At 38.5% G+C, this 25,721-nt stretch overlaps 2 protein-coding genes across 2 annotated transcripts in view; one reads left to right on the forward strand and one right to left on the reverse strand.

The window, feature by feature from the left end:
- The window catches only part of LOC21403633, a 26,338-nt gene extending 6,356 nt beyond the window's left edge, over nucleotides 1-19,982 (forward strand). Inside the window, exon 6 of the mRNA XM_024161975.1 lies at nucleotides 19,920-19,982. Within this exon, the coding sequence (XP_024017743.1) occupies nucleotides 19,920-19,982 (63 nt within the window). The remainder of the gene's footprint in view (nucleotides 1-19,919) is intronic.
- Nucleotides 19,983-22,972: 2,990 nt separating this feature from the next.
- On the reverse strand, nucleotides 22,973-23,548 carry LOC112090515. The gene has a single exon (XM_024161976.1). The coding sequence runs from the start codon at nucleotides 23,546-23,548 to the stop codon at nucleotides 22,973-22,975; it is 576 nt and encodes a 191-aa protein (XP_024017744.1).
- Between the last annotated feature and the right edge of the window lie 2,173 nt (nucleotides 23,549-25,721).

A 25,721-nucleotide genomic window follows, 5' to 3' on the forward strand; every position in this document is an offset into this window, starting at 1 on the left:
TTGGGGTTTGGGGTTTGGGGTTTGGGGTTTGCCGTTAGGGGTTTGGGATTTGCCGTTATGTGTTTAAGGTTAGGGGTTTTGGGTTTGGCGTTTGGGGTTAGGGGATTGGGGTTAGGGGTTAGGGTTTTAGGGATTAGGGTTCGGGGGTCGGGGTATAGGGTTTAAGGTTTAGGGTTTGGGGTTTTGGGTTTTGGGTTTTGGGTTTGGGGTTTGGGGTTTACGGTTTGGGGTTTGAGGTTTAGGGTTTAGAGTTCGTGGTTTAAGGTTTAGGGTTTGGGGTTTAGGGTGTAGGATCACGTTTTGATTTTTAAGTGAAAAATAATTTAAAATAACAACAAATTTGTAGGTGAAAATTTCAAAAATTTTCACATATAATTTAATTCCGAATTAAATACAAATGACAACCATAGATTCATACATGTTGTGTTTATGGAGAAAAGAATAAGATGACAATCATATATTTAAGACGATTGGATCAAATATGGCCGCAAGGATCTTGTCTCACTATCTCACGTTTCGAGATGGAGAATTGCCGTGAAACAAGACCATTGATTGATGAACATGAACACTCCAACAACCACTCGTTGATTCAACGCTATGGCTCTTAATTTTTTGAGAGAAGAGAGTGGGCTCCTTTTTTTTTTTTTTTTTTTTTCAAAACCTAAGGAAACAAATTTTCTTTCTATTTTTCAATACAAAATCCAGCCACACCTAGAGGAGAGAAATGAGTGAGATATATTTTTTCATATAGTCACTTCACTAGGGTTTTCAATATCTTCTCTTTATAGGAAAATTCGAAACCTAGCCCTAAATGGGTTTCCGAATTTTTCCCTTAATTTTTGGAATAAAATCCGAACTCTCCCTTCAAAAGGGATTTTCGAATTTTCTAAAAATAAAATCAATTCTCTCCCTCCTTTAATTTAGTTGCCAAATAAAATTATGTTCAAACTTTATTCTTGAATTTTAAATTAATCATCATTAATTTTAAAATTCTAAATTCATTCATTTTATTTTTCAATTATCAAATAAATAAAAAATAACATAATGAATTTATTTAAACATAATTGTGTAACAAAACATCGGTTTTAATTTTCTCACTTATTAGAGCTAGCCTTGAGACCGAATGGACCCATATGAACAAAGCTATGGAATTACAATACTCGATTAATTTATCCTAATAAGTTATCGACGTATTTAATTCCGACATCGTACGACTGCACTAAAGGTTCGATGCCGACTAATCTCTCGATTCATATCCGCTATTTTTTGATGGTGTTAATACAATTTATCACACGGTCCACAGAGTAAGTACGATATTATCCTTCGTGAATATCAGTGCTAGAATGGTATACAAAATTACCGTTTTACCATTCCAGTCATTATTTACTCAACTCCTTTATATGATTGTGAATAAGAAAGACATATGTTGGTAAGATGTCTCGCACATGTCAGGATGCCTTAAACAGTGAATACCATCATTGAATACCAGGCCTGGTTTGTTTATTCACACACCCATCAATAAAGCATGAGGTGATATTATCACTTACGAATTCCATATCTGTGAATCACACAACTCTAAATTAATTATGTCATTATCCCAATAGCTGAGATGTTCGAAAACTGTGAACTAATCTCATTGGTGAATTAAAGACCATGAGAAATTAAGTCGAGTTATGTATTCACCTCAGGATTAAGATAATTACGCAAATACACTTAAGTTGTAATAATTAGATTTAGAGCTCTGTAAACAGTTTTTGCTCTAATCTAATTAGTTACGCAGTCTATTCAACATGTTGTGAACATGTCTAGATCAACCACATAGTCCAACTCTCATGCCCCGAGACTAGCATCACATGGTTCGATCTAACAGTCATAATCGGATTCGATTGCCCAATCGATCCTAAGACTGCGAATATCAATTTTTAAACTATATCAGAAGAGTTTATCCGGCAGGGATCCCCTGACTCTTCTTTCGTTGATAATAGTTTATGGACTAAGCAATATTACTAACACTCTTGAATATGAATCAAAACATAACTTTATTTTATTTATAAACATCAGCAAAAATAATGATGTCCGATGTTTGCCATTTCATAAATAACAAATTATACCCTACTTTATGGACACATTTCCAACAAACTCCCACTTGAACTTAAAGTAGGTGTGTACAATCTTGCATCCCCAAGCCCTCCAGGTGACTATCGAAGACTTTACCAGATAAAACCTTTGTGAATGGATCAGCCAAGTTGTCATGTGTTGATATCTTTGTCACTTCAACATCGCCTTTTTGCACAATCTCCCGGATGAGGTGGTACTTCCGCTCAATGTGCTTGGACCTCTTGTGGCTTCTAGGCTGCTTAGAGTTTGCTACAGCCCCACTGTTATCGCAATGCAGTACCATGGGCTTATTAGCATCCGGAACAACTTCTAGTGATACAAGGAACTTCTTAAGCCATACGGCATCTTTTATAGCTTCACAAGCCGCCACATATTCGGCCTCCATGGTGGAGTCAGCTATGCAGGTTTGCTTAATACTCGTCCATACCACTGAACCTCCATTCAGGACAAACACAGATCCTGAAGTGGATTTCCTGGAATCCTTATCCGATTGGAAATCAGAGTCAGTGTAACCCATCATAGTCAGGTCAGTACCTGAGTATACAAGCATGTAGTTCCTTGTTCTCCTAAGATACTTGAGGATATGCTTGCAGCAACCCAGTGCTCGGGTCCAAGGTTAGATTGGAATCTGCTCACCACGCATATTGCGTAGCATATATCAGGTTTGGTGCAAAGCATCGCATACATGAGGCTTTCTACGGCTGAAGTGTAAGGAACTCGACTCATGTCTTCCTCTTCTTGAGGAGTTTTGGGAGACTGCTCCTTTGAGAGAGATACTCCATGTCTGAAGGGTAAATAGCCCTTCTTGGAGTTCTGCATGGCGAATCGGTCTATTACCTTATCGATATAGGATGCTTAAGACAGTGCTAATTGTCTGTTCTGCCGATCTCGAAAGATCTAAATTCCCAGAACATAGGCAGCTTCTCCAAGATCCTTCATATTAAATTGCTTTGCAAGCCAGATCTTAACCTCAGTCAGTCTTCCTACATCATTCCCAATGAGCAACATGTCATCCACATATAAGACTAAGAAAACCACTTTACCTTCTTGTATCAACTTATACACACAAGGCTCATCCAATGATTGTATAAAATCATAAGTTTTAACAGTCTCATCAAATATGATATTCCATGATCTAGATGGCTACTTTAGTCCATAAATGGACTTTTGCAGTTCACAAACCTTTTCTTCTCGACCCTTTTCAATGAATCCATCTGGTTGAGCCATGTAGATGCGCTCATCTAGGTTACCATTCAGAAAAGCTGTCTTCGCATTCATCTGCCAGATCTCATAATCTAAGGCAGCAGCAATAGATAGAAGAATACGGATGGATTTAAGCATAGCCACTGGAGAGAAGGTATCCTCATAGTCGATTCCTTCTTTCTGGGTGTAGCCCTTGGCTACCAGCCTAGCTTTGAATGTCTCCACATTCCCATCTGGACCTATCTTTTTCTTGAAGATCCATTTGCATCCCACGAGTTTTACCCCTTCAGGAGGATCTACAAAAGTCCAAACGCCATTCTTATACATAGATTGTATTTCGGCGTTCATGGCTTCATGCCAAAGGTTTGCTTCAGAACTTGCCATAGCCTGCGAGTACGAGATAGGTTCATCAATGTATAAATTTGAGACTGCAGTCAATGCATCTCCATAAGACATGTACCTATCCGGTTGTCTCACAACCCTCCCACTACGTCGAGGCTCTATGGGCGTTAGTTCCTGTTGTGGTTCATTTGTCATCGGTTTAGGAATAGAACGTGGAGATGCTACACGAACATTTTCACCGGTCAATTCCTCAAGTACAAGTCTGCTTCCAGGCTTCATGTTCTTCACAAAATCCTCTTCCAAAAAATGAGCATTCGTGCTAACGAATGTTTTCTGATCGGCAGGACTATAGAAGATATAGCCTTTTGTCTCTTTAGGATATCCAACAAACAGGCATAATTTTGAACGACTGGCTAGCTTGCCAGTCTTCTTTCTAAGCACATGTGCTGGACAACCCCAAATTCTGGTGTGGCCAAGAGATGACTTCTTGCCACTCCATCTTTCATATGGAGTTCCAGGCACTGCTTTAGACGGAACTTGATTCAGAATATATGCAGCCGTTTCCAAGGCATATCCCCAAAAAGAATCAGGAAGGGATGAGTAACTCATCATCGATCTAACAATATCCAATAGAGTTCGGTTCATTCTTTCTTACACGCCATTCTGCTGAGGAGTACCTGGCACAGTCAGTTGAGAAAATATATCTTCTTCCTTAAGAAAGTCTTCGAGCTCTCCCAGCAAGTATTCACCACCATGATAGGATCGTAGTGTTTTGATTTGTTTGTCTAATTGCTTTTCAACCAAGGCCTAGAATTCTTTGAACTTTTCAAAAGTTTCAGACTTTTGACACATTAGATAAATATGACCAAAACGAGAATAGTCATCAGTGAAGGTTACAAAATACTCATATCCTCCTCTTGCTTGGATATTGAATGGCCCACATACATCACTATGTATGAGTTGTATGCATTCATCAGCTCTATTACCCTTTGCTGAAAAGGGTCTCTTGGTCATTTTTCCTTCAATGCAGGATTCACATGTAGGTAGTGAGCCTACACTTAAGGTTTGCAAGGGACCGTCTCTTACTAACCTTTTAATCCTGTCAAGGCTAATATGTCCAAGACGTAGATGCCATGTATAGGTTTGATCTGTTGGGTCTAGCCTTAACCTTTTACTTTCCCTAATCGAATCATCATTCAACTCAGTATCATAAATCGTTGGAATAATTAGTTTAACGTAGAACAGATTGTTTATCATGACTGTAGAAGTAATCATGAAACCATTCTTAAGAATCTGAATAACATCATTATTAAATCCTAAAGAATATCCTTGCTCAACCAAACGAGCTACAGAAATAAGTTTTTTCCCAAAAACTGGGACATAATAAACATTGTTCAAAATAATAAAACTGTTCTAAAAAACTAATTTAATGCTTCCAACAGATATAGTCGATACTGATGCTCCGTTCCCCAGCGAAAGTTAAACTTGCCCTTGCTAAGCCTTTTGCTTTCCCTGAACCCCTGCAGAGAACAACAAACATGATTAGTGGCTCCAGAGTCTACGATCCAAGAAAAAGTAGAGTCAGCCACAAAACAGGCTTCGGTCACAAGTAATGTACCTTTAGCTTTAACCTCCTTGAGGTAAGTAGGACAGTTGCGCTTCCAGTGGCCAGTTACTCTGCAATGGTGACATTTGTCATTACTCTTGTCTACCTTTGCAGCGTTCTTGCCCTTTCTAGCTTTTCCTTCTGGTTTTTTCTTGTTGCGGTTTTTCTTCTGTTTCTTGGTGCCAGAGGTGGAAGGCTTTGCTTAAGCAAGGTTTGCCTCTCCATTCTTCCTCTTACCCTTAAGCAGTAGGGCCTCCGTAGTCTGAAGCTCCTTCATGAGTTCAGGGAGTGAATAGTTCAACTTATTCATTGAGTAGTTGAGCTTGAAGTTGTCAAACATCTTCGGGAGAGTCTCTAGGATCATATCCACCTGAGTCTCCCCATCTATCTCAGCTCCCATGAGCTCCATCTCATTCAGGTGACTAATGATCAGTAGCATATGGTCCTAAATAGGAGTGCCAGATTTCATCCGGCAGTTCATGAAGTTACGCACTGCAGCTTGCTTGGCTTGACGGCCCTGGCTGCCGAACATTTCAACAATGCTGTAGATCATATCTGTTGCCGTCAGATTGATGCTAATATATAGCACCTAGCAATCTCATCAGAACGCATCCAAGAAGTGTATGCGTCTCGCTCCTCTTGAGTAGACTCCTCAGTCGGCCCAAGAGGACGGGGGTGGTGAGCACATGCTTGTGCTTGTCTACCGTCAACACGATATCAAGGTTACGTTTCCAGTCAACGTAATTTTCACCCACTAGTTTGTTTGTACTAGGAATTTGCGCGATCGGGGATAAAGACATGATTGCTGAAAAAATAAAATAAAATAAAGTGGCGTTGGCAATTTGCTTAAAATTTAGAAAAAGTATGATGCATGAATGCAAATACCTAAATATGAAAAAATCCTTTTGAAAAATATATTTCATCCAAGGTGTTACGATCATAAATGGTAACACGTCCCACCTAGGGGTGGCGTCCATGAAGCCTCCTATCGCATCGAGACTCCTCTCGTTTGGTCCACCTTACAGGATGTCTCCACATCCAGTGCAACCAATCACCAGTTTTGGTCACTTAGTCCCATTGCCTAGCTCAAAAGGGAGGTTTCAATGGACTTCAGTCTAAGTGTTTAACCGACAAATCGACTTTAGAGGTTTTTATGAACTAACAGTCCATCTAGGGATGGTCCCGCCTTACTACTCCCTTTTCGAGTCTTATCTTCTTAAGCAACCTGATGACTCCTTAGCAATACGCTTCGTGGGTTTCTCCCATTGAAGTGAGGACCACTAAGGTGGCTCTTAACCCGTCCACGTGTCACGATCAGGTTAATGTCGGAGACTTTAGGAACGTTTCAACGCAAACGACCCTCCCACTTAGTTTTTGAAAAAAATGGATTTTGTTTCAAAATTAAGTCAAATTAATAATTTGCCAACACAAAATTATAACCTTTATAAATTTGTCGTTGCATTTTATAACACTTTATAAAATTTACCCATTGCATCTATGATTATAAAAATTTATAATATTAAACTACAATGATGCATGAACATGTTCACATGGCAATTTGATATTGGCATCACTATATCCTATATGGCATGTCTTGCAATGATGTGAGATTAAATAATAAATCATCCATTCAGAATTTAACCTCTCTATGGCTCATTTCTAATTACAACCCATAAAACAAATGAATAATAAATTACAATAATATTCTTCATCTCGTCTTCATGGCATCTTCACAATTTTTCTTTTTCAAAATACCTAACAAAGAAAATACTTCTGCAAAAAGTAATATTTGATAAAAAAAACTCTTTTTTTTTTGAATTGGGTTGGGCTTGGGACAATCCCGAGCCCACCTTTTCTGCTAAGACAAGGCCAGGCCCTGCATTGCGCGACATGGGCTGCCCAGAGAAGCAGCCCTTGCGCGCTGTGCATGGGCCTATGGCCCCTGCCTGGGTAGGGCTTGGAGGCCCACTAGGGTTTCAGAAAACCCTGGCGCACGCTAGGGTTTCCGAAAACCCTGGTGCACGCTAGGGTTTCTGAAACGCTAGTGTGTTGCGCAGGCATGCCCATGGGAGGGGCTGGCGGCAGCGCTGGCGACGGGGCAGGTGACGGCAGCGTGGCGTGCGGCGGCGGCGGCAGCACTCCAAACCAAAAAATTTCAAGAATTTAAATTACAAAATTTCCTATGCCCTTTAATGGCTTACATCATCTTCTAAAGAAAAATATAAACCACAATCTTGCGTAATTAAAAACCTAGAGCCGATCGATCGGGATCCAATCACAAATATATTCAAAACAATTTTGAATTCATCACATATTCATGCAAGATGCCAATATCAACACATATCATACAATCCAATCGCATAAACACAAATCATGCATGATCAAAACCTTGTCTCTGATACCAATTGTAGGATCACGTTGTGATTTTTAAGTGAAAAATCATTTAAACAACAACAAATTTGTAGGCGGAAATTTCAAAAATTTTCACATATAATTTAATTCTGAATTAAATACAAATCACAACCATAGATTCATGCATGTTGTGTTTATAGAGAAAAGAATAAGATGTCAATCATACCTTTAAGACGATTGGATCAAATATGGCCGCAAGGATCTTGCCTCACTATCTCACGTTTTGAGATGGAGAATTGCCGTGAAACAAGACCGTTGATTGATGAACACGAACACACCAACAATCACTCGTTGATTCAAGGCTATGGCTCTTAATTTTTTGAGAGAAGAGAGTGGGCTCCTTTTTTGTTTTTCAAAACCTAAGGAAACAAATTTTCCTTCTATTTTTCAATACAAAATCCGGCCACACCTAGATGAGAGAAATGAGTGAGATATATTTTTTCATATAGTCACTTCACTAGGGTTTTCAATATCGTCTCTTTATAGGAAAATTGGAAACCAAGCCCTAGATGGGTTTCCAAAATTTTCCCTTAATTTTTAGAATAAAATCCGAACTCTCCCTTCAAAAGGGATTTTCGAATTTTCTAAAAATAAAATCAATTCTCTTCCTCCTTTAATTTAGTTGCCAAATAAAATTATGTTCAAACTTTATTCTTGAATTTTAAATTAATCATCATTAATTTTAAAATTCCAAATTCATTCCTTTTATTTTTCAATTATGAAATAAATGAAAAATAACATAATGAATTTATTTAAACATAATTGTGTAACAAAACATCAGTTTTAATTTTCCCACTTATTAGAGGTAGCCTTGAGACCGAATGGACCCATATGAACAAAGCTATGGAATTACAATACTCGACTAATTTATTCCGATAAGTTATCGACGGTTTTAATTCTGACATCACACGACTCCACTAAAGGTTTGATGCCGACTAATCTCTCGATTCATATGCGCTATTTTTTGATGGTGTTAATACAATTTATCACACGGTCCACAGAGTAAGTACGATATTATCCTTCGCGAATATCAGTGACTAGAATGGCATACAAAATTACCATTTTACCATTCCAGTCATTATTTCCTCAACTCCTTTATATGATTGTGAATAAGAAAGACATATGTTGGTAAGATGTCTCGCATATGTCACGATGTCTTAAACAATGAATACCATCATCGAATACCAGACCTGGTTTGTTTATTCACACACCCATCAATAAAGCATGAGGTGATATTATCACTTATGAATTCCATATATGTGAATCACACAACTCCAAATTAATTATGTCATGATCCCAATAGCCGAGATGTTGTTCAAAAACTGTGAACTAATCTCATTGGTGAATTAAAGACCATGAGAAATTAAGTCGAGTTATGTATTCACCTCAGGATTAAGATAATTACGCAAATACACTTAAGTTGTAATAATTAGATTTAGAGCTCTGTAAATAGTTTTTGCTCTAACCTAATTAGTTACGCGGTCTATTCAACATGTTGTGAACATGTCTAGATCAACCACAGAGTCCAACTCCCATGCCCCGAGACTAGCATCACATGGTTCGATCTAACAGTCATAATCGGATTCGATTGCCCAATCGATCCTAAGACTGTGAATATCAATTTTTAGACTATATGAGAAGAGTTTGTCCGGCAGGGATCCCCTAACTCTTCTTTTGTTGATAACAATTTATGGACTAAGTAATATTACTAACACTCTTGAATATGAATCATAACATAACTTTATTTTATTTTTAAACATCAGCAAAAATAATGATGTCCGATGTTTGCCATTTCATAAATAACAAATTACACCCTAGTTTATGGACACATTTCCAACATAAGGTTAAGGGTTAAGGGTTTAGGGTTTAGGGTTTAGGGTTTGAGGTTTATGGTTTGGGCTTTAGTGTTTATGGTTTGGGCTTTAGGGTTTAGGGGTTAGGGTTTATGGGTTTAGGGTTTAGGGTTTAGAGTTTAGGTTAGGGGTTAAGGGTTTAGGGTTAGTGGTCAGGGGTTTACGGGTTTGGGGTATAGGGTTTGGGATTTTGACTCTAGGGTTTGGGGTTTAAGGTTTAGGGTTTCTGGGGTTGGGGGTTTGGGGTTTGAGGTTTTGGGGTTTGAGGTTTTGGGGTTTGGGGTTCGGGGTTTCAGGGTTAGGGGTTTGGGTTTTAGGTTTAGGGTTTAGGGTTTTGGTGTTTTGGCGTTTGGGGTTTAGGGGTTTAGGGGTTAGGGGTTAGGGGTTAGTGGCTATGGGTTAGGCATTTTAGGGTTTAGAGGTTTTAGGTTTAGGGTTTGGGGTTTTGGCGTTGGGGTTTGGGGTTCTGGGTTCGGGGTTCAGGGTTCGGGGTTTCAGGTTTGGGGTTCTGTGGTTAGGGTTCAGCATTTCAGGGGTTCAACATTTCAGGCATTTAGCGTTTTGGGGTTTCAGGGTTACGGGGTTTCGGGGATTTTAGGGTCGGGGGTTGTGGGTCGGGGTTTGGGGTTCAGGGTCGGGGTTCGAGGTTCGGGTTTTGGGTTTTTAGGTTGTCAGGTTTAGGGTTTTTAGGTTTTTAGATTTTTAGGTTTTCTTGTTTGGGGGTTTAGGGGTTAGGGGTTAGGGTTTAGGGGTTTAAGGTTTAGGGTTAGGGGTTTAGGTGTTAGGGTTTAAGGTTTAGGTGTTAGGGTTTACAGTTTAGGTGTTAAGGTTTAGGTGTTACGGGTTTAGGGGTTTTGGGTTTAGGGTTTAGGGTTTAGGGATTTGGGTTTAGGGATTAGGGTTTAGGAGTTTAGGGTTTAGGGGTCGGGGGTTTAGGGTTTAGGGTTTAGAGGTTAGGGTTTATGGTTAGGGGTTAGGGTTTAGGGGTTAGGGTTTAGGAGTTAGGGTTTAAGGTTTAGGAGTTAGGGTTTAGGGTTTATGGTTTAGTGTTTAGGGTTTAGGGTTTATGGTTTAGGGGTTAGGGGTTAGGGGATTGGGGTTAGGGGTTAGGGGTTTGGGGTTAGAGTTTATGGGTTTAAGGGTTTGGGGTTTAGGGTTAAGGGTTTAGGGTTTAGGGATAAGGGGTTAAGGGTTTGGGGTTTGAGGTTTGGGGTTTGGGTTTAGGGGTTTATGGTTTAAGGGTTTAGGGTTTGGTTTTTCAATTTAGGGTTAGGGAATAAGGGTTAGGGGTTTAGGTTTCAAGGTCTGAGATTTGGGGTTTAGGGTTTGGGGTTAGGGGTGTAGGGGTTTAGGGTTAGGGGTTTAGGGGTTAAGGGTTTAGGGATATGGGGTTTAGGGTTAGGGTTTGGGGACTAGGGTTTAGGGGTAAGGGTAAGGGGTTAAGGGTTTGGGGTTTAGGTTTCGGGGTTTGGGGTTTAGGATTTAGGGTGTTGGAAACCGAATCGAATTCGGATGCGGAAGCGTGGCGGGGAGGCGGATCGTGTATAACAAAAATTTTCATAAAATTTTTGAGATACTCTATAGATTATATTAATATATGCACGAATAAATTAATCACATTAATTTATATGTCAAGAACTCAATTATGAAAAATACCTGTAGGCCGACTCGGATGATAACTTGAGTTCTTTGACCACGAACAATCCTTGCTCCAATCTTTGTGTTTAGAAAACCAAAGTCTTCCACGTCAATTCCTTGATTCCACGTAGATGTGTGTGTGGGCACACGTGAGACAAAACAGATTTCAAAACACTCGAATTTCCACAAACACCAACGCATGCACGATGTGAAATTTTTGGGAGAAAATTTTTTTCCTCTCTCTATGTGTTGAGAATTTCGGCCACACTAACAATTAGGGTAGAAAAAATGTTTCAAAAATACTATCCACAATTTTCTATCATTCTCATATTTAAAGAGTAGAAGTCAAACTTCAAAAAAGAATCAAATCTCTATCTCCGATTTGAATTTAGAACAAAAAATCTCCTACACCTTATCCCTTAAGTGGCCGGCCACCCTATGGTTTTCATCCCTGTGTGTGGCGCCAATTGTAGATAGGGAAGAAAAAGAAAATCATCATTTATCCTGCAGACTAATTTTTAATTAAAATTAAAATTCGAATTTAAGTCAAACTTAAATTAATTTGAATTTTAAATTGAACAACTTATCAAATAAGTTTAAAAGGATAAATTTAAATTATGTTCACAACTCAAATTCAAATTTAAATAATCACATTATTTAAATAATAATTAATTCTCAATTAATTATTTTGCAAATCAATTTTGTAACTTAAATCAATTTAATCATATTAAATCAATTTTAGCGCATAGTTCTTATTTTATTTTTCTAAAACCCTTTTATAATAAATGAAAAAAAACAATAACAAATGCGCGTATATGCATGGCATGTTATAAAACATATGAGTAGGCATATTCTATCTATATGACATGTTATATGCATGGACATATAATATATAATTATCAACATAAAATATAAATATATGCAAACAGCTATTGAGATGGCTTTGACCTGGTCCCATGGAAAAATAAATTACAACTCAATCAAATAAATAAATAATTACAATAATTATTTTCTTCCGTTACATCAACGGGTTTTTGATTATTGAGTTCTTTATTCTTCGGCTTCATTCTTTGTCTTCGGGTCAGATTTCATCTTCCTTGGGGTCTGAAACTTTTTTAGGTCCGTCAGCACGCATTACGAGGGTTTCAGAAACCCTCGGGTCCATTCAGGGTCCAATTCCTGAATCTGGGTTGCCAGCCGCGCACCTGGGTGCGCGCGGGATTGCCGCGTGCTGGGCGCACCTGCACCGTCTGACCGCGCACCTGCGCAGACTATCAGCGCGCTGGGTGCCCAGGCGTCCTTTTGATTCAAAATCAAAACCCTAATTCTACCAAAAACCTAGAATTACAATAATTCTTATCAAAAATTAAATTACAAATAATTTATCAATGAATGAATATAACCGATCCATGGAACCATATAATTAACGACCAAATCCACCATCCATACATTCATTAACATAAATAAACATCCATAAATGCAAGTGCCTACCCACACATACATACATAATGAAATATCACATATTTAATATATCAATTTTAATTATCAAATAATCGAAGCATAAATTAATATCATCTATAGACCGCTCTGAGACCAATTATTAGAAATCGAATCGAATTCGGATGCGAAAGCGTGGCGGGGAGGCGGATCGTGTATAACAAAAATTTTCATAAAACTTTTGAGATACTCTATAGATTATATTAATATATGCACGAATAAATTAATCACATTTATTTATATGTCAAGAACCAATTAGGAAAAATACCTGGAGGACGACTCAGATGATAACTTGAGTTCTTTGACCACGAACAATCCTTGCTCCAATCTTTGTGTTTAGAAAACTAAAGTTTTTCACGTCAATTCCTTGATTCCACGTAGACGTGTGTGTGGGCACATGTGAGACAAAACAGATTTCAAAACACTCGAATTTCTACAAACACCAACGCATGCAGGATGTGAAATTTTTGGGAGAAAATTTTTTTCCTCTCTCTATGTGTTGAGAATTTCGGCCACACTAACAATTAGGGCAGAAAAAATGTTTCAAAAATTGTATCCACAATTTTCTATCATTCTCATATTTAAAGAGTAGAAGTCAAACTTCAAAAAAGAATCAAATCTCTATCTCCTATTTGAATTTAGAAGAAAAAATCTCCTACACCTTATCCCTTAAGTGGCTGGCCAACCTAGGGTTTTCATCCCTGTGTGTGGCGCCAATTGCAGATAGGGAAGGAATAGAAAATCATCATTTATCCTGCAGTCTAATTTTTAATTCAAATTCAAAATCGAATTTAAGTCAAACGTAAATTAATTTGAATTCTAAATTGAACAACTTATCAAATAAGTTTAAAAGGATAAATTTAAATTATGTTCACAATTCAAATTCAAATTTAAATAATCACATTATTTAAATAATAATTAATTCTCAATTAATTATTTTTTGAGTATTTAATTTTAGAATTCCATAATTCTAAAATGTCCATTTTGTCCTTTGTGTCTGGTAGAATTACAAGGACGACGCGGGGACTAATGGACCTATAATCTTGAGCTCCAATAAAATTAATAATTAATTAAACACTTTAATTAATGAATTAATTCTATTAATTCCAATAGTTACTCCACTATAAACTTGGAATTGAGAAATTATAGACATTAATTACTTGTAAACAGTGAAGTGTCCATTTGATATAGTCATTGCGTATAGATCAATCCTCCATAAATAATTCATAATTAGAGACAGGTAGAATCCATTAACCTCTCTAATTATATCTTCATCCTTGAGTACCATTGATTCTCTAATGGATAGTGATTCATAAAACACATTCATGAACCAGAGCGCTCTTACTAATCCAAGTACCGAATCAACACTCAATAGAATTATTTATCTACTTCTTTCTCAAGAAGGAATGGATTCCATCTCGTATAATAACATTCCCGTCTACCTATTTCATCACAACATGTCTCCAAAATACAAGGATTAGGATTCAGGGTCTCAGAATCCGTACTGAGTAAATCAAAAGACATAAATCCATAAATAGGAGTTTGTTAAGAACTCATGATTAAGATCATTCTATATATGACCATCGGTAGACTCAATTAGAATTTCTATGCTTAACGAAAATTATTAGGGGTTAGTGGTTAGGGGTTAGTGGTTATGGGTTAGGCATTTCAGGGTTTAGAGGTTTCAGGTTTGGGGTTTTGGTGTTAGGGTTTGGGGTTCTGGGTTCGGGGTTTCAGGTTCGGGGTTCTGTGTTTAGGGTTCGACGTCTCAGGGGTTCAGCGTTTCAGGCATTTAGCGTTTTGGGGTTTCAGGGTTATGGGGTTACAGGGATTTTAGGGTCGGGGGTTGTGGGTCGGGATTTGGGGTTCAGGGTCGGGGTTCGAGGTTCGGGGTTTGGGTTTTTAGGTTTTCAGGTTTGGGGTTTTCAAGTTTTTAGATTTTTAGGTTTTTTTGTTTGGGGGTTTAGGGGTTTAAGGGTTAGGGGTTTAGGGGTTTAAGGGTTATGGGTAGGGTTTAGGTTTTTTAGTTTAGGGTTAGGGGATAAGGGTTAGGGGTTTAGGTTTCATGGTCTAGGGTTAGGGTTTAGGGTTTAGGGGTTAGGGTTTAGGGTTAGGGGTTATGGTTTGGGGGTTAGGGTTTAGGGGTTAAGGTTTAAGGTTTACGGGTTAGGGTTTAAGGTTTATGGTTTAGTGTTTAGAGTTTATGGTTTAGGGGTTAGGGGATTGGGGTTTGGGGTTTGGGGTTAGAGTTTATGGGTTTAAGGGTTTAGGGTTAAGGGTTTAGGGTTTAGGGATAAGGGGTTAGGGGTTTGGGGTTTGAGGTTTGGGGTTTGGGTTTAGGGGTTTGTGGTTTAGGGGTGTAGGGTTTAGGTTTTTCGGTTTAGTGTTAGGGGATAAGGGTTAGGAGTTTAGGTTTTAGGGTCTAGGGTTAGGGGTTTAGGGTTTGGGGTTAGGGGTGTAGGGGTTTAGTGTTAGGGGTTTAGGGGTTAGGTGTTTAGGGATATGGGGTTTAGGGTTTGGGGACTAGGGTTTAGGGGTAAGGGTAAGGGGTTAAGGGTTTGGGGTTTAGGTTTCGGGGTTTGGGGTTTAGGATTTAGGGTTAGGGGTTTTGGGGTTTAGGGTTTAGGGGTTAGGGGTTTGGGGCTCAGGGTTTAGGGGTTGGGGTTAGGGGTTAAGGGTTTAGGGTTTGTGGTTTTGGTTTCGGGGTTTGGGGTTGGGGGTTTGGGGTTTGTGTTTTGGGGTTTTGGGTTTAGGGGTTTAGGGTTTTGGGTTTAGGAGTTTAGGGTTTGGGTTTAGGGGTTTGTTATTAGGGCTTTGGGGTTTAGGATTTCAGGTTTCGGGGTTTAGGGTTTTAGGTTTGGGTTTTTGGGTTAGGGCTTTCAGGTTTAGGGTCAAGGTCTTAGGGTTTAGGGTTTGGTGTTAGGGGTTTGGGGTTAGGTTTAGGGGTTTAGGGTTTCGGGCTTAGGGTTTAGGGTTTGGGGTTTGGGGTTTGGGGTTTGGGGTTTGGGGTTAGGGGTTTGGGTTTAGGGTTTAGGGTTTAGGGTTCGCGGTTTAGGGTTTAGGGTTTGGGGTTGACGGTTATGGGTTAAGGGTTTAGGGTTTGTGGTTTAGTGTTTAGGGATATGGGGTTAGGGGTTTGGGGTTTGAGGTATGGGGTTTGGGTTTAGGGGTTTGTGGTTTAGGGGTTTAGGTTTTTCAGTTTAGGGTTAGGGGATAAGGGTTAGGGGTTTAGGTTTCACGGTCTAGGGTTAGGGTTTGGGGTTTGGGGTTTGGGGTTTGGGGTTTGGGGTTTAGGATTTAGAGCTTAGGGTTTAAAGTTTGGGGTTTAGGATTTAGGGTTTAGGGTTTAGGGTTTAGGGTTCACAGTTTAGGGGCGTTGACGGTTATGAGTTAAGGGTTAAGGGTTTAGGGTTTAGGGATATGGGTTTAGGGGTTTGGGGTTTGAGGTCTGGGGTTTTAGTTTAGGGGTTTGTGGTTTAGGGGTTTAGGTTTTTCAGTTTAGGGTTAGGGGATAAGGGTTAGGGGTTTAGGTTTCACAGTCTAGGGTTAGGGTTTAGGGTTTAGGGTTAGGGGTTTGGGTTTATGGGTTTGGGTTTAGGTGTTAGTGTTTAAGGTTTAGGGGTTAGGGTTTATGTTTTATGGTTTAGTGTTTAGAGTTTATGGTTTAGGGGTTTGGGGTTAGGGGTTAGGGGTTTGGAGTTTGGGGTTTGGGGTTTGGGGTTAGAGTTTATGGGTTTAAGGGTTTGGGGTTTAGGGTTTAGGGTTTAGGGATAAGGGGTTAGGGGTTTGGGGTATGAGGTTTGGGGTTTGGGTTTAGGGGTTTGTGGTTTAGGGGTTTAGGGTTTAGGTTTTTCAGTTTAGTGTTAGGGGATAAGGGTTAGGGGTTTAGGTTTTAGGGTCTAGGGTTAGGGGTTTAGGGTTTGGGGTTAAGGGTGTAGGGGTTTGGTGTTAGGGGTTTAGGGGTTAGGTGTTTAGGGATATGGGGTTTAGGGTTTGGGGACTAGGGTTTAGGGGTAAGGGTAAGGGGTTAAGGGTTTGGGGTTTAGGTTTCGGGGTTTGGGGTTTAGGTTTCGGGGTTTGGGGTTTAGGATTTAGGGTTAGGGGTTTTGGAGTTTAGGGTTCAGGGGTTTGGGGCTCAGAGTTTAGGGGTTGGGGTTAGGGGTTAAGGGTTTAGGGTTCGGGGTTTGGGTTTCGGGGTTTGGGGTTGGGGGTTTGGGGTTTGTGTTTTGGGGTTTTGGGTTTAGGGGTTTAGGGTTTAGGAGTTTAGGGTTTAGGGTTTGGGGTTTGTTATTAGGGCTTCAGGGTTTCGGATTTTAGGTTTCGGGGTTTAGGGTTTTAGGTTTGGGTTTTAGGGTTAGGGCTTTCAGGTTTAGGGTCAAGGTCTTAGCGTTTAGGGTTTGATGTTAGGGGTTTGGGGTTAGGGTTAGGGTTAGGGGTTTAGGGTTTGGGTTTAGGGGTTTCGGATTTGGGGTTTGCCATTAGGGGTTTAGGATTTACCGTTATTTGTTTGGGGTTAGGGGTTTCGGGTTGGGCGTTTGGGGTTAGGGGTTTCCAGTTTGGCGTTTGGGGTTAGGGGTTAGGGGTTGGGGGTTTAGGGTTTGGGTTTTAGGGTTAGGGTTTTAGGGTTTAGGGTTCGGGGTTTAGGGTTTAAGGTTTAGGGTTTAGTGTTTTGTGTTTGGGGTTTCAGGTTTAGGATTTAGGGTTTAGGGTTTGGGATTTGGAGTTTGGGGTTTAGGGTTTAGGGTTTAGGGTTTAGGGTTTAGGGTTTAGGGTTTGAGGTTTGGGGTTAGGGGTTTAGGTTTTAGGCGGTTTAGGGTTTGGGGTTTATGGTTTAGGCTTTAGGGTTTAAGGTTCGGGGTTTAGGGTTTAAGGTTTAGGGTTTAGGGTTCGTGGTTTAGGGTTTAGGGATTAGGGTTCGGGGTTTATGGTTTAGTGTTTATGGTTTATGGTTTATGGTTTACGGGTTAGGGGTTTGGGGATTGGGGTTTAGGGTTAGGGGTTAGGGGTTTGGACTTTGGGGTTTTGGGTTTGGGGTTTGGGGCTGGAGTTTATGGGTTTAAGGGTTTGGGGGTTTGTGTTGGGAAATTATGGCATTGAGTGCGCAGCGGAATTTTAAAAAATTTAAATCAATGCCAAAGCCAATTAAGAACATGTTCATGATGCTATATAACATAAATACTAAAGATCTAAATCAGAAGAGCCTCAACCAACTGGTCTTCTTTGCTATTCTCATTTCCACGATCGGAGTGCGGGTGGTCACACGTCGTTTGATCTCCTCTTGGTATTCTTCATCTGCTTCCAATCACAAGAGAGCCAAAGAAAAAATTGTTCTTGAGAATTAAACAATTTTTCCTCTCAGGAATCTTTTATCAATAGCCTCCAAAAAGTCTCTCAAGTGATCTAATGAGTAATGTGACTTAATAGACTATTTATAGTGTTCAGGAAGTCATACTTCCGTAATAATTAGGTTTCCTAAAGTCTTAATCGCATCCAGAGTCGATTTTGCCATGTCAGCATGCATTTTGCGTTACAACCGGTCGATCGGTGACAGAGACGTTATAACTCACCGGTCGACCTGACTGGTCTACCCAAGCGATCGACCTGTCTACACTGACGAAAGTTGTTTTCTTAGTTTTTCAACTCGGGAAACTTGCATAGAGCATCAGTTTTGATTCAAGCAACCCAATAGAGAAATTGCCTGATCAAAACAGTCATATAATAGTCTTCCCATATTAAACAACTCTTAAAATAATAATTCAACAAATTTATCTAGAATTAATTTATCAATTAATTCACCCGATAAATCATTAATGAATTAACCATTCTCTTATTAACTTTGAACGCATTTTATGAAAATAATATAAGTTACCAATATGTAAAAAATATACCGTATCATTACAGGAAATAATGTGAGCTAGCAAAGGGACCTGATGGACATATATAAATCAAGCTCTTATAATCACAATGCTACTTGTAAACCAACAAGTCCGTCTCATGATTATAAAACTCTAGCGCTATTCCACTAAAAGCCTAGAGCTGCACTCTCGATTTATATAGCGTATTTACAAAATTGTGATTAGCTCTAGTCCATGACTCAATATATTAGTGTATCATCCCCATAGGATATCCATAATCGACTTGAGGTCAAGTTCCGTTTTACATTCCTGATTACATTTATCTTATGTTCAATTATCATACCATCAGAAAAACACTATTCATACAATTACAAACAGTAAACCATTTGATAACACAGAGTAGTCTAATGGCCGAGCGCTCGTATTTTTCAATCCACTAATAATGCATAAGAGGATATCATTGACTCTTTATAGGAGCTATGGATTTCACTATCTATGAATAACGAATCTACGCATACACGAGTCATACCCCCAATATACCGGCAAGCATACCTTTACATAATGTCAGGATGTGTCCCTTTAGTACATCAAAGGATACAAGTCAAGCATACGGGTTTATCATCCATCTCAGGATTAAGATGACAACATATAATTCATCAAAAGTGAATTGTTTTATTCAAACAAAATTATTAATTAAAACAATTCAATTTTGGTCTGATCTAATATAGATTTCACAATTAGAAACTATATTAATGTGTCCACCCATGGAGTCCCACCTCCGATGACCAAGACAAGCCATCTCCGTTAGAAAGTAGACAATATAACAATCTTAACATGAATAAGGCGCCCAACTTTATTCCCTCGACCGTGGATCATAAGATTTAGACTATCATCTTTAGATTCTTGTCTTCTGCATGTTCTTCACATTACATGCATGACCTAAAGATTTAGAATGACAGTCTCAGACTTTCAGTTTGCTTATCATACATTCAACTATTATGAACATAAAGAGGACAATATATAGATATCTGAAATAAACAAATCTTTATTAATAGTCAAAATGTCTCAAAGAATATTGTTACATTTATTCCTAAGGGCATAAACGCTAACAATCTCCCACTTGCACTTAAGTGAGTAAATGTGACTTGCTACGCATCCCCATAGCCTCGACATGCTTCTTGAAGACCTTAACCGGCAGGGCCTTCGTAAACGGGTCAGCCATATTGTCCTCCGACGCGATCTTGCATATTTCCACATGCCATTCTTCAATAAAGCTTCTTATCACGTGATACTTCTTGTCTATGTGCTTACTTATTTTCTGATATATTGGTTCTTTGGTGTTAGCTATTGTTGCACTGTTATCACAGTATAGTCTCAATGGCTTATCCACAGCAGGAACTACTTGAAGATGCATCAGAAATTTGCGGAGCCATACTGCTTCTTTTGAAGCATCACTAGTTGCCACATACTCAGCTTCCATCGTTGAGTCAGAAGTGCAAATTTGCTTGACCTTCCTCCAAACGACGGAACTACCTCCTAGAGTAAAGACAGAACCCGAAGTCGATTTCCTAGAATCCAAACAGGATTGAAAATCTAAATCTGTATATCCTAGAGGTGTCAAATCCTCCCCGGTATATATCAGCATATAATTTCTAGTCCTCCGAAGATACTTGAATATATGCTTGACTGCTACCCAGTGGTTAGGTCTTGGATTCGACTGATATCGACTTACAATCTCGACTGCATGACAAATGTCCGGTCGAGTACAAAACATTGCATACATGAGTCTCCCGACCGTCGAAGCATAAGGTAACTTTACCATGTATTCTCTTTCCTCAGATGTCTTGGGACAATCATTGTTTGAAAGAGTAATTCCAGACCTAGATAGTTACCCACCTTTTTTAGAATTCTGCATTGCATACTTCTCGAGAATTTTATCTATGTATGAAGCCTGAGAGAGAGCTATCATTTTGTTCTTTCGATCTCTTAAGATTCGAATGCCTAGAACATAATTAGCTTATCCTAAGTCCTTTATGTCAAACTGTTTGGTAAGCTAAACTTTGACTGATGACAAAGCCCCTACATCATTGCCAATGAGTAGAATATCATCAACATATAACAGTAGAAAAACCAATTTCCAATCTTGAATATGCTTATAAACACAAGGTTCATTCATATTCTGTTGGAATCCAAAAGTCTTGACCACTTGGTCAAATATTTTGCTCCAAGAACGGGAAGCTTGCTTTAATCCATAAATGGATTTCAGCAACTTGTAAACTTTTTCCTCTTGACCCTTAGCTCCAAAGGCTTCTGGTTGTACCATATAGATACTTTCCTCAAGATGGCCGTTCAAGAACGCCATCTTGACATCTATTTGCCAGATCTCGTAGTCGAGAGCTGCCGCAATGGATAAGAGAATGCAGATGGACTTAAGCATGGCTACAAGCGAAAAGGTTTCCTCGTAGTCGATTCCCTCCTTTTGCGTGTATCCTTTAGCTACCAGTCTAGCCTTATAAGTTTCGACCTTTCCTTCTGCATTTCTCTTTCTCTTGTAGACCCATTTACACCCAATGGGCTTAATCCCATTAGGAGGATCTATAAGTTCTCAGACTAGATTAAAATCTATAGATTTCATCTCAGTTTTCATGGCTTCTGTCGAGAGGTTTGCATCAACATCCTCCATATCTTCTTTGTAAGTATAAGGATCTCTGTCATGTTCCAGAGATTCTGCCAAAAAATTTTCCCTATTAGCCATGAATCTCTCAGGTTCATGTCTGATCCTCCCACTACGCCGAAGCCCCTTAGGTTGTTGTTGGGTTTCCTTTTCTACTCTGATTGGACCGGTTTCTAAAGGAACAGTCGGTATGACCAAGTCACTCGATATTTCCTCAAGCACCATTTTGCTACGAGGCTTAAAGTCGTTTATGTAACTTTCCTCAAGGAATGTTGCATTCGTTGAAACCATGACTTTATTTTCCTTGGGGTTATAGAAATAACCCCCTTTCGTCCCTCTCGGATAACCTACAAAAATTCACACTTCTGAACGTGCTTCTAACTTGTTCGCTTCCTTGTCCAGGACATGTACAGGACATCCCCATATGCGAATATGGTTCAAAGATGTCTTCCTGCCCGTCCACAACTCTTGAGGAGTTTTAAGAACCGACTTTGTTGACACGTTATTCAAAAGATAACATGCAATTTGTAAAGCATATCCCCAGAAAGATATAGGCAATGTCGAATAACACATCATGGACCGTACCATGTCCAACAATGTCCTATTTCTTCTCTCAACTACACCATTCTGCTGTGGAGTGCCAGATGCAGTTAAATGGGATAGAATCCTATTCTCTAATAAGTATCTAGTGAACTCATCAGAGAGGTATTCTCCACCTCGATCGGATTGAAGTGCCTTTATGGGTTTACCCAGTTGCTTTTCCACCTTAGCCTGAAACTCCTTGAATTTATCAAAAGTTTCACTTTTGTGGCGCAATAGGTACACATAACCATATCTTGAGTAATCGTCGATAAAAGTGACGTAATACTCATACCCTCCTCTTGCCTTGATGTTCATGGGACCACAAACATCACTATGTACAAGTTCAAGAACATCTTCAGCCCTATTGCCTTTAGACCCAAATGGTCTTTTGGTCATTTTGCCCTCCAAACAAGATTCACATTGGGGTAAAGACTCAACCTTTAAACAACTTAAAGGTCCATCCTTTACCAACCGCTATATCATGTTAAGGCTAATGTGACCAAGTCAGAAATGCCAAAGATATGTCTTATAAGAGTGAGTCCATCTTAAATTTGATAAAATAGAGATTATTTTGCATCCATTCATCACAGATAAAAGACTTATTTTTACGAATTACAACTTTATTATTAAAAGAAACTGAATAAGAATCCTTAAATAAACAAGCAACAGAAATAAGATTCCTCTTAAATTGAGGAACATAAAAATAGTCTCGCAAAAATAAACTCCTATAACTATCAAAATAAAGATAGACATCTCCCACTGTTTTAGCCAACACTAGTGTTCCATCACCCATCCTCAACGTGAAGCTCTAATTTAGAAGACTTCTTGTTTGCTTGAATCCCTGCAGAGAAACACACACATGATTAGTTGCTCCAGAATCTATGACCCAGTTGTCACTGGATTCCTCAACCAGACATGCTTCCACAATCAAAAGATCACACTCACCTCCTTTGCCTTTAGAGGCTAGGTAGTCTTTGCAATTCTTCTTCATGTGCCCCACCTTCCCGCAATGAAAGCACTTAAGCTTGTTCGGGTTCTTCTTCTTCTTGTTCTTGCCCTTGTTTGGCGGAACTGAAGAACTCTCCTTAACTCCTTACTTCTTCTTTCCATTCCTTGGAGAGGGTTTGGAGGAAGATGCCTCAGCAAATTTGGTCTCCACAATAGTCGACCCCTTGATCATCCGCTCAAACTTTTAGAGTTCTTGCATAAACTCTGTCAGGGTTATATTCTGTCTAGCGCTCAAATTGAATGTTGCCCTAAATGGAATATACTCCTTCGATAAAATCTCAAAGATCATGGTCAATTGAGACTCAGCATCGATGTTGGCCCCATTGGTCTGAACTTCAGCCAAATAGCCCATCACTTTCAGCATATGTTCCTTTATGGAAGACCCAGCATTCTGTCTGCAGTTAATGAGGTTACTGAGGGCTTCCCGGCATTTTTCAGCGGCTTGGCCATCGAACATGTCCTCAAGATTATCCATAATCTGATGAGCAGTTATGTAATCTTCATGTTGTGCTTGTAGCACAGTGGACATGTTTGCCATCATATAACAGCGAGCCATATCGTCAAAGTCCTTCCAGCGTTGATACGCTATGAAAACCTCATTAGGAGTATCAATAGGTGGCTCTGGAGGACAATGTGTATTTAGTACGAAATTCAGTTTCTCAAACGTTAGGACGATCTTTAGGTTCCTTTTCCAATCGGTAAAATTCTCGCCAGTTAAATTGTGTTTATTAAGTATCGGTGATAATGCGCTAGAAGACATTTTGATCTACAATAAACAGTCATATATCTAGTATAAGCAAACTTGCATAAACTTTTAGTAATCAAACATATATACATATTATAATGCAACAAATATGTTTGTGTGTCAAAACCTTAAAAAAATCACAACCTCACAACGATAATTCCTAACTTAAAATTTTGTAAGTCTCCTAGGGGAGATTATGTAAAATTTAATTGGGAACACGGATCCCCTCTGATCAATATAGACCATCCGGTGTTAGGAATGGTGTTCTAGAAGCATGAGATGTTATAGGATATTTATTATTTAATTAATAAAAGAGTTTATTTATCATTTTATGTGCATATATTTATGAAAATTTTATGAATATCAAAATGAAAATTCCATGATTATTAAACATTGTATATAAGTGTTATATACGAGAGGATAATGTTTAATGATAATAATAAAAAACGTTATTCATAATGAATTTAATTAAATTTCAGAATCTTTAATTAAAACATTATTAATACATGTCATTCTTATTTAGAATGGAACGGTGCTATCCGCACTGTTAATATGGTGAGATATTGAATGAGTGTATTTCGCATAATGAGATTGTGTGGAACAGGGACACAGACACAATATGAATTTCTAATAATTTTCGTTAAGCATAGAAATTTTAATTGAGTCTACCGATGGTCATATATAGAATGATCTTAATCCTGAGTTCTTAACAAACTCCTATTTATAGATTTGTGTCTTTTAATTTACTCAGTACGGATTCTGAGACCCTGAATCCTATTCCTTATATTTTAGAGACATGATGAAATAGGTAGCCGGGAATGTTATTATACAAGATGAAATCCATTCCTTCTTGAGAAAGAAGTAGATAAATAATTCTCTTAAGTGTTGATTCGGTACTTGGATTAGTAAGAGCGCTCTAGTTCATGAATGTGTTTTATGAATCACTATCCATTAGAGAATCAATGGTACTCAAGGATGCAAATATAATTAGAGAGGTTAATGGATTCTACCTGGCTCTAATTATGAATTATTTATGGAGGATTGATCTATATGCAATGACTATATCAAATGGACATTTCACAGTTTAGAAGTAATTAATGTCTATAATTTCGAGAGTTTAATTCCAAGTTTATAGTGGAGTAACTATTGGAATTAATATAATTAATTAATTAATTAAAGTGTTTAATTAATTATTAATTTTATTTAAGCTCGAGATTATAGATCAATTAGTCCCCGCGTCGTCCTTGTAATTCTACCAGACACAAAGGGCAAAATGAGAATTTTAGAATTACAGAATTCTAAAATTAAATACATGAAAAATAATTAATTAAGAATTAATTATTATTTAAATAATGTGATTATTTAAATTTGAATTTGAATCATAAACATAATTTAAATTTATCCTTTTAAACTTATTTGATAAGTTGTTCAATTTAGAATTCAAATTAATTTAAGTTTGACTTAAATTCGAATTTGAATTTGAATTAAAATTGGACTACAGGATAAAGGATGATTTTCTCTTCCTTCCCTATCTGCAATTGGCGCCACACATAGGGATAGGAAACCTTAGGATGGCCGGCCACACAAGGATAAGGCAGAGGAGAATTTTTGTTCAAAATTCAAATAGGTGAGAGTGATTTGATTCCTTTTAGAAGTTGGACTTCTACTCTATAAATAAGATATGATGAAAAATTACGCGTGATAATTTTTAACCTAATTTTTGGTGGCTGGCCGAAAATCACATTATAGAGAGAAGGAAAATTTTTCCGCAAAAAAAATTCCACATCGTGCATGCGTTGGTGTTTGTGGAAAATTCGAGTGTTTGATTTAACTTGTTTTAGTCTCGAGTGTTCCCACACACACGTCTACGTAGATTCAAGAAATTGACGTGGAAGACTTTAGTTTTCTAAACACAAGGCTTTGGAGTAAGGATCGTGCGTGGTCAAAGAACTCAAGTTATCATCTGAGTTGGCTACCAGGTATTTTTCATAATTGAGTTCTTGATATATAAATTAATGTGATTAATTTATTCGTGCATAAATTAATATAATATATAGAGTATCTCAAAAGTTTTATGAAAATTTTTGTTATACTTGATCCGCCCTCCCACCACACTTCCGCATCCGAATTCCATTCGGTAACCAAAAATTGGTATCAGAGCACTCTATAGACGATATTAATTTATGTT

The sequence above is a fragment of the Morus notabilis genome, unplaced genomic scaffold (assembly GCF_000414095.1).
Source record: "Morus notabilis unplaced genomic scaffold, ASM41409v2 Scaffold698, whole genome shotgun sequence".
Taxonomy (NCBI): Eukaryota; Viridiplantae; Streptophyta; class Magnoliopsida; order Rosales; family Moraceae; genus Morus; species Morus notabilis.